At 50.6% G+C, this 9598-nt stretch overlaps 1 protein-coding gene across 1 annotated transcript in view; it reads right to left on the reverse strand.

The window, feature by feature from the left end:
- The window catches only part of LOC112121400 (dedicator of cytokinesis protein 1-like), a gene marked incomplete at its 3' end in the record, with an annotated part of 6695 nt that extends 3329 nt beyond the window's left edge, over positions 1-3366 (reverse strand). The window contains exons 1-4 of the mRNA XM_026646185.1: positions 3283-3366; positions 2663-2763; positions 2280-2338; positions 79-227 (exon numbers count right to left, since the gene is read on the reverse strand). Of these exons, the coding sequence (XP_026501970.1) occupies positions 79-227; positions 2280-2338; positions 2663-2763; positions 3283-3366 (393 nt within the window). The remainder of the gene's footprint in view (positions 1-78; positions 228-2279; positions 2339-2662; positions 2764-3282) is intronic.
- Positions 3367-9598: the final 6232 nt, after the last annotated feature.

The raw sequence follows: 9598 nt of genomic DNA on the forward strand, positions 1-9598 counted from the left end.
TGCACACTGCCACCCGTGCCTTGCACGCCCCCTCCTTGCACCCTGCTGGCCCCAGACTCCCTGGGGCCCAGTACGCACCATGCTGAAGGCCTTGGTCAGCTGGTACTCGCACAGCATCATGTCGAAGAAGATGGGGATGGTGGATTTGCGCAGCTCCAGCTCGGGCACCAGCGTCATCTCCAGGATGGGGCCCACCATGCCAGGGATAAACCGAATCTTGTGATGGCCTGAGGCAGGGGCAGGAAGGGACTGGTGGGAAGGGTATTGCTCTCCCAGGACCCCTCCCCTCTCCCCATGGGGGGAACGCCCGCTCCTCCCTGCTGTGGGCAGCAGCCTGGGGGCAGGATCTCCTTGGGGAAGTGGTGGTATCGCCCTGCGGGACCTTTCCGAGGCACTCAGACCAGGCCTGGCAACGAGCCGGGTCCTGCCCCGGAAACAGCAGCATCCGGGAGAATGACAATCGGCAACAGGGGTACGGGACAGACAGACGGGGAGTGGGGCTGCCTCGCAAGGGCATTCTCAGCTCACACCCGTGTGGGTCCAGCTCAGGACAGGAGATCGGATTCAGTCGCTCTCTGTAGTGCCCCCACTGCTCCAGTCTCGCTCTCCACCCCTCACCGCTCTACTGGTGCACCTCAGTCCTGCCCCACAGCCCCTTGGCTAGTCCAGCCCCGGACTGGCTCTGTTTGGCTGGCTTGCGGAGAAAAATGCAAAGAGCCAGGAGCCCCAGCTGTGCGCGCTGTCTGCCAGGCTCCTGCCGGGAGGCTGCTCTAGCTGCCAAACCGAAAGGTAGGGACCTGTTCTCACAGGCCAGTACTGGAATGTCCCAAAGGGGACAAGACGAATGACTGTTCTGCCCTAGTGCAGACCTAGCAGGTCCTTCATGCCCCTCGGTACCTGGACTGCATGTGTTCAGAACAGAGACAAGGGGCACGCCAGGGACCAGAAAGCCAAGGCGAAAACTGATTGGCTACTCCTTGTATTGGCTGATGTCTCTTTTAGGGTATGTCTACACTACAGGATTAATCCGAATTTAGATAATTCGAATTTGGGAAACAGGTTGTATAAATTCGATTGTGCGCGGCCACACTAAGCACCTTAATTCGGTTTTAAACCACATTAATTCGGTGGTGTGCGGCCACACTACCCCATTAACTTAAACACAGTAATTCGGTGGTGTGCGTCCACACTAACCCTAATTCGAATTAACAAAATCGATTTAGGCTCTACTCCGTTCGTCGAGGTGGAGTACAGAAATCGATTTAAAGGGCCCTTTAATTCGAATTAACTGGCTCTGTAGTGTGGACGGGTGAAGGGTTAATTCGGATTAAGGCAGCTAAATCCGAATTAAAGTTCTAGTGTAGACCAGGCCTTACTTGTAAACAGGCAGGGCACAAAGAGATGGCTTTAGGGCAGGGTGGGCAAACTTTTTGGCCTGAGGGCCGCATCGGGTTTCATAAATTGTATGGAGGGCCGGTTAGGGGAGGGGGTCATGGCCCTGCCCCTACCTCCTATCTGCCCCCCCCCGGGACTCCTGCCCCATCCAACCCCCCCTGTTCCCTGACAGCCCCTCTGGGACCCCTGCCCCATCCACACACCCACTCCCTGTCCCCTGACTGCCCCCAGACCCCCGCCGCCCCATCCAACCCCTCCTCTACTTTCTGACTGCCCCCTGGCACCCCTGCCCCCATTCAACCACCCCTTCTCCCTGTCCCCTGACTGCCCCCTGAACCCCTGCCCCGACTGCCCCCCGCCGCCCCATTCAACCCCCCCTCTCCTTTCTGACTGCCCCCCCAGCACCCCTGTCCCCATTCAACCCCTTGTTCCCCCTGCTCTCTGACCACCCCCCGAACTCCCCTGCCCTCTATCCATCCCTGAGGGATGCGGGGGAGGGGGAACAGCGGGGGAGGTGCTGGGGGTGAGCCTCCCAGGCCAGGAGCTCGGGGGCTGGGCAGGACAGTCCCGTGGGCCGGATATGGCCTGCGGGCCGTAGTTTGCCCACCTCTGCTTTAGGGGTTAACGTCTGTGTAAGGTGAATGTCACATGACTGTGTGGGACGGCTTCCCGGAGTGCTGCGCTGTATCCCTGGTCTATAGCAATAACCCAGACGTTGGGTCTCTGCTTTCTTGAGTATATTTCATAACGAACCAAAGAGCCATCCTGCAAATGACTATGCTCCCGCCCCTCAGGCTCAGCCGAGCCTGGCCCTGCCTATGGCTCAAGCCCTTCCCACCCTGGCAAGACAGAGGCTGCCTCCAGCTGCCCTGCGCCAGCCTCACCTAGGTTGTACCACATGTCCCGGATGGCGGCTCCAATGGTGGCTCTCATGTCTCCGTACCTGATGCAACAAGGAGAGGGAATTATTCCCTCCAGCCCCTGTGCCGCCCGGACCATTCCAGGTGTCAATAAGGGCAGAATGGGACCCAGAGCCGGGAATCCAGCACCAAATCCACCCCCCTTCCCATCCTCGATGGAGGCTCCAGATGCAGCCAGTCTAGAGCCTCATCAGAGAGCAAGGAATCCCCCGCCTGGTTCCATGGCAGAGTCAGGAGGCACCTCCAACCACTGAGGCCAGTGGAGGAGCCCAGGCTGTGGCCGTGGAAGATGGGCTCCCCCGGGGCCCAGAACCCCCAGGGCCCAGTGGAGCCCGGCCAGGACTCACTTGGCAAGGATGGTGGTGCGCTTCGCCTGGGAGAAGTTCTCCAGCTGCAGGGAATCCTGGGTGAGGAAGGCAACTGCCAGGTGGAAATAATTGTTCCAAAGCTGTAAAGGAAAGATGGGCTCAGAGGTGGCTACAGAGATGTCAGATGAGTGGGGGGCTGGGACCCGGAGGTGAGGGAGTGGGGCAAGGCCAGGGAACGGGGGGAAGGAGGGGAGTGAGCTGGGAGGAGATTCATAGATTCCGAGGCCAGAAGGGACCATTGTGATCACCTAGTCTGGCACCTTCCCCACCCCCTGCCCCGTACAGCCCAGCCCAGAGACCTGCCCCACAATAATTCCTAGAGCAGAGCTTTTAGAACAGGGGTGGGCCACATTGGGGAATAGAAATTGTATGGTGGGCCATGAATGCTCACAGAATTGGGGTTGGGGTGTGGGAGGGGGTGAGGGCTCTGGTTGGGGGTGCGGGCTCTGGGGTGGGGCTGGGGATGAGTGGTTTGGGGTGCAGGAGGGTGCTCCGGGCTGGGATCGAGGGGTTTGGAGAGTGGGAGGGGGATCAGGACTGGGGCAGGGGGTTGGGGCATGGGGAGAGGCTCAGGGGTGCAGGCTCAGAGCGGCGCATACCTCAAGTGGCTCCCGGAAGCAGTGGCATGTCCCTTTTCCGGATCCTAGGCGTGGCGCGGCCCCCGACCCTTGGAAAGGGGCCATGCCGCGGCTTCCGAGAGCTGCGCGGTGCGGCCCCCAACCCGATGCCCTGGCTGGAGCGGGACTTCACCGCATGGTACGGCCCTCGACCCAGCTCCCCAGCGGGAGCTTGCGGGCCAGCTTAAAACGGCTGATCCAGGCCGTGGCCATAGTTTGCCCACTCCCGTTTTAGAAGAACATCCAATCTAGATTGAAAAATCACCAGGGATGGCGAATCCACCACGACCCTGGGTGAATTTGTTGGTATATATATATATCTCTCAATATACCTTGTGATTCATATATCCATGTAATATGTTATAGGTCACTGAGGCCTGGTATGAATGACGTGTGCTTGACATGAATACGTGCGTTGCAAGTTAGCAACCGAAGCAAGGACTTAAGGTCAAGGACTATTAGAACTATTTGTGCAAAAACAATCTTATGTTCCAAGAAAAATACAGAAAATCATCAGAAAAGGAAACACCACCAGCTGGACTGATATAAAATGGTATAAGAATTGGAGGAAATGGCACACCTATGATCACTGCGGCCTGCCCAGCATTGTCTCTTTGGAATTGTGTGAAGGCCTAGTAGAAGGCCTAGTAAACAAAGGCAAAGAACCGATGACGCGATGGAATGGACTATAAATGGATGCCCATGTTTTCTGCAAATCAGAGTCATTTATTGATCCAGAGTCCCGTATGGATATAGATGTGGTTTTGCCGGCTCCCCGCATCCTATGATCTTATCCTGAGGGAAGGAACCTCGACTGGCCATCGGGACCATTCTGACCGTTGGACTCTGATATAGCATGTTTGGGGTGTGAATGTGGAGTAAGGTTTGTTTTGTAATCAATAAAGAGCATTTAGAGTATCGTATATCAACACTGTGTCCAGTATCTGCCTGCTCCCCATCCCATAGGGAGACCTCTATTGTGGATCTAGGAAATTGTTCCTATGGTTAATTACCCTCACTGTCAAAAACGTGCGCCTTATTTCCACTCTGAATTTGTCTAGCTTCAACTGCCAGCCATTGGATCGTGTTAGACCTTTGTCTGCTGGAATGAAAAGCCTGTTATTAAATATTTGTTTCCACGTAGGTACCTATAGACTGGGATCAAGTTATCCCTTAACCTGCTCTTTGTTCAGCTAAATAGATTGAGCTCCTTGAGTCTCTCACTATAAAGCAGGTTTTCTAACCCTTTCTTCATTCTCGTGCCGCTTCTCTGACCCCTCTCTAATCTATCCACATCCTTCCTGAATTGTGGGCACCAGAACTGGGCACAGGATCCCAGCAGTGGGTGCACCAGAGCCAAATCCAGAGGGAAAATATCCCTACCCTCCAGCGTATCTACCACTCCTCCCAGTTTAGTGTCATCTGCAAACTTGCTGAGGGTGCAGTCCACGCCATCCTCCAGATCATTAATGAAGATATTGAACAAAACCAGCCCCAGGACCGACCCTTGGGGCACTCCGCTTGATACCGGCTGCCAACTAGACATGAAGCCATTGATCACTACCTGTTGAGCCCGACGATCTAGTCAGCTTTCTATCCACCTTATAGTCCATTCCTCCAGCCCATACTTCTTTAACTTGCCGGCAAGAATACAGTGGGAGATCGTATCAAAAGCTTTGCTAAAGTCATGGAATAACACATCCACTGCTTTTCCCTCATCCACAGACCTAGTTATCTCCTCATAGAGGCAATTAGGTTAGTCAGGCTTGACTTGCTCTTGGTGAATCCATGCTGATCGTTTCTGATCACTTTCCTCTCCTCTAAGTGCTTCAGAATTGATTCCTTGAGGACCTGCTCCATGATTTTTCCAGGAATTAAGGTGAGGCTGACTGGCCTGTAGTTCCCCGGATCCTTCTTCTTCCCTTTTTTAAAGATGGGCACTACATTAGCCTTTTTCCAGTCATCCGGGACCTCCCCCGATCGCCATGAGTTTTCAAAGATAATGGCCAATGGCTCTGCAATCACATCCGCCAACTCCTTTAGCACCCTCGGATGCAGCGCATCCGGCCCCATGGACTTGTGCTCGTCCAGTTTTTCTAAATAGTTCCAAACCACTTCTTTCTCCACACAGGGCTGGTCACCTTCTCCCCATACTGTGCTGCCCAGTGCAGCAGTCTGGGAGCTGACCTTGTTCGTGAAGACAGAGGCAAAAAAAGCATTGAGTACATTAGCTTTTTCCACATCCTCTGTCACTAGGTTGCCTCCCTCATCCAATAAGGGGAGCACACTTTCCTTGACTTTCTTCTTGTTGCTAACATACCTGAAGAAACCCTTCTTGTTACTCTTAACATCTCTTGCTAACTGCAACTCCAAGTGCGATTTGGTCTTCCTGATTTCACTCCTGCATGCCTGAGCAATATTTTTATACTCCTCCCTGGTCATTTGTCCAACTTCCACTTCTTGTAAGCTTCTTTTTTGCGTTTAAGATCAGCAAGGATTTCACTGTTAAGCCAAGCTGGTCGCCTGCCATATTTACTATTCTTTCTACACATTGGGATGTTTTTTTCCTGCAACCTCAATAAGGATTCTTTAAAATACAGCCAGCTCTCCTGGACTCCTTTCCCCCTCATGTTATTCTCCCAGGGGATCCTGCCCATCAGTTCCCTGAGGGAGTCAAAGTCTGTCATCTCCTCAAAAAAATACCAAGTTTGACGGGATCTATTTTCCATAAATCCAGGTTGATTGGCATTAATTGCATCACCGTCCTTTAGCTCTTTATTAATCGAGTCCCAGACGCTCCATTGTCTTACCCAGGACTGATGTCAGGCTGAAAGGCCAGTAATTAACCAGGTCATCCTCCTTTCCCTTTTTAAACATTGGCACAACGTTAGCTCTCTTCCGTCCCCTGGAACTTTCCCAGTGCTCCAAGACTCACTGAAAATCAACCGCCCAGCAAGCTTCTCAGACAGCGCTTTTAAAACTCTCGATGCAAGTCAGCTGGACCTGCTGGTTTAAAAATGTCTCACTGTAGTAGCTTCTGTTTAACTAGGGTTACCATTCGTCCGGATTCCCCCGGACATGTCCGGCTTTTTAAGCTAAAAATAGCGTCCGGGGGGAATTTGTAAATGTCCGGACTCCCCCCCCCGCCATGCGCGGCTAACAGTGCAGCCGGCCGGATGGTGCCACTTACATGGGGCTCCGACACTCAGCCAGAGAGAGCCCCTCCTCCTCTCCCCTGCAGCAGAAATCACTCACTCCCTCCCTCCCTGCATGGCAGATCGGCTCCGGGAGTCTGGAGCTCCTCCCCCGCTGCTGCCCAGTGTCCGACGAGCAGCTCATGCAGTTCCTGAGCAAGCTCACAGAGACATTAGGTGAAGAAAGGCCAACAACAAGGGGGCCAGGGGGTCGGAGGAGGGGCAGGGAGGTTTTGGAGGGGGCAGTCAAGAGACGGGGGGGGTCGGGAGTTCGGGGGGGGCTTTTTGGGGGTGTGGAGAAGGTTTTGGGCAGTCAGGGTACAGGTAGGGGGTAGGTTCCTGGGGGGCATTTGGGGGGGGGCTTAGGAGGGGGCAGTTAGGGGACAAGGAACAGGGAGGCTTAGGGCTGGGCTGCTGGGCTCTCTTAATGGCTCTCCATGCGTCTCTGGACCCTCTCAGCTGTCGGGCTTGGACGGAAACATTGCCTGAGGGTAGTGAGAGAATGGGTTATCGGTGAGGTGGGGGTGGGCGTGAGCCCGGTCAATAGGGGCAACCCCTACCAAGATCTGAGCCTTTTCTCACACGCCCGTTAGAGCTCGACATTATGCTGTTTGGGACCCCTCTTTGAGGAAAGCCTCTGGATTGCAAGTCCAACCGCTACCTCCTCGTGGTGAGAGCCGGTAACTGGCTTGGATAGCCAGGCGGATTGCGGAGGACGAACCCACATCCCACATTCAGTGGGGTGTGGGACGGGGTTGGGCAGCCCCATATGGTGCCACATGGATGCCCCCCTGGTAAGGGTAGCCTCCCCCAGGTACGGGTTGACTCCCCCTGGTAAGGGTTAGATTCCCCCTGGTAAGGGTAGTCTCCCCCAGGCACGGGTTAGTTTCCCCCTGGAAAGGGTAAGTTTCCCCCAGGTACGGGTTAGTTTCCCCCTGAAAAGGGTTAGTTTCCCCCTGAGAAGGGTAAATCTTTTAGCTATGGAAAAAAGTAATTTATATTTTTATACCGGATTGGCGCTGGACCGGGTTAATAACGCCCCCGCTGTTGGCTTTGATGCCCCGGCTGACAGTGTTAAATATATTAGGGGTGTGATCAGGGTCGCTGGACCAATGGATAAAATGGTGTGGACTATAATGAAGTCTCATGAGCATGAGAGTGAGAATCAAGTCCTCCCAGTGGAGCATGGAGAGGAGGTAGAGGAGAATGCTTGTGATGATCATGGTGAGGAGATTTTATCTATCTTACCGATGGTTTTTACAAGGGACACTTTTAATGATTTAACTATGGAAAGTTTCAATCCAGATTTTAAGTATTTAAGTACATTTGATGATCCATATGTTAGCGAATCGGGATATCTTAATGCTCATTTAGTTAATGGGTCTAGTTTATTAAATAGTTTTAGACCAAGTACTGATTTTAATAGGGATCGTAATAAGGATCTTAACAGTACTGGTAGTAATATAAATATATTAGAAAGTAGTTCGTGGAAGGATGGGGTTTTTTATTTAGAGTATCCCGTTGATAGTTTTAATTGTCCAATATGTCCCCAGATATTACCAACATTTGGTAAATGGGCCAAACACATTAATGTGGTTCATAAAAGTAAAGCCATACGAGTTGTATGTAGTAAATGTGGAAAATCTTCTCAATATCATAATATAGCTTGCCACTACCCCAAGTGCATACCCAAGAAGGCGGATACCCCAATGAAGAGCCATACGTGCTCCGTCTGTGGGCTTGGTTTTCATACTAGATCTGGATTGAGCCAACACTGTAGACATAGACACCCTGCTGTGAGGAATGAGCAAAGAAAAGAAGATATGGCTGCTAAAAGTAAGATCAAAGAGGGATCGACTAGATCTCGTATATGGACCAAAGATGAGGTTGCGCAACTTATACAGTTGGAAAGGAAATATATTGGGAAAAGGAATATAAATAAATGTATTGAGAGCGAGATGAGGACCAAAACGAATAAACAAATATCAGATAAAAGACGAGAATTAGCAAAGAAGAAGTTAGTGGTAACAGGAGATAGGGAGGAAGTGACTGAGGTAGAGGACATTAGAGTAAATATATTAGAAATTCCGCCCCCAAGAGAGAGGATTTTCCCACTAAAAGGACACCCAGAAGTGGATTTAGTGGAGAAAATATGTAAACGGGGAAAACAAAGTAGGGAGGGAAGAGAAATAATAAATAGTTTAGGGGAAATTGAAGGATTATTAAAGGAGGATTTAACAAAAGCTCTCGGTTGGGCAATGTTGGAAAAATTATGTTATTCATTAGTAGAGGGAAAGGACCCTAGAAATGAAAGTCAAATAGAGTTGAGGAATAAAGGAAAAGGGAAGATGAGAAAGGAGGGGAGAAGGAAGCAATTTAATGCAATTAGGAGATATGCTACAAAGAAAGCTAAGTATAAATTCTATCAACAATTATTTGATAAGGATAGAAGAAGATTGACTCGCATTATAATGGGAGAGCCAGATAAGGCTAAGTGTGCTATCCCTATGAAAGAAATTGAGGAATACTATGTCAATATTTTGGGAACAATTGGACATGGTAATATGATAGGGTGGCCATCATCCACAGAGAATGCGGATAATGATATATTAATGAGTCCGATCTCTGTGGATGAGATTAGAATAGCTTTAAGAGAAATAAGAAAAGATAGTGCTCCTGGCCCAGATAAAGTAAAAGTGAGCAATTTGTGGGATATTTTTAATTTAGACTCCTTAATACTTACAAAAATTTTTAATATATGGTTTCTAAATAGACAGGTACCAGATGAATTTAAGAAAAATAGAACGATTTTAATACCAAAGACACAAGATGAGGAGGAAATGAAGAAGTTAACATCTTGGAGACCATTGACAATTGGGTCAGTTTGGATTAGAATCTATACCAAAATATTAGCAAAAAGACTGGTGGAAACAGTTAAGATATGTAGTAGACAAAAAGGGTTTATATCCGCCCCTGGGTGTGAGGAAAATATTGCTATATTAGATAATTTGATTAAAGGGGCTAAACGAAATGGGAATGAAATTGCAATAGTGTTCGTAGATCTGGCTAAAGCATTTGATTCTGTGGGACACGGACATATAATA

Source organism: Terrapene carolina, unplaced genomic scaffold (assembly GCF_002925995.2).
Source record: "Terrapene carolina triunguis isolate 2854851 unplaced genomic scaffold, T_m_triunguis-2.0 Scaffold34336, whole genome shotgun sequence".
NCBI lineage: Eukaryota > Metazoa > Chordata > Testudines > Emydidae > Terrapene > Terrapene triunguis.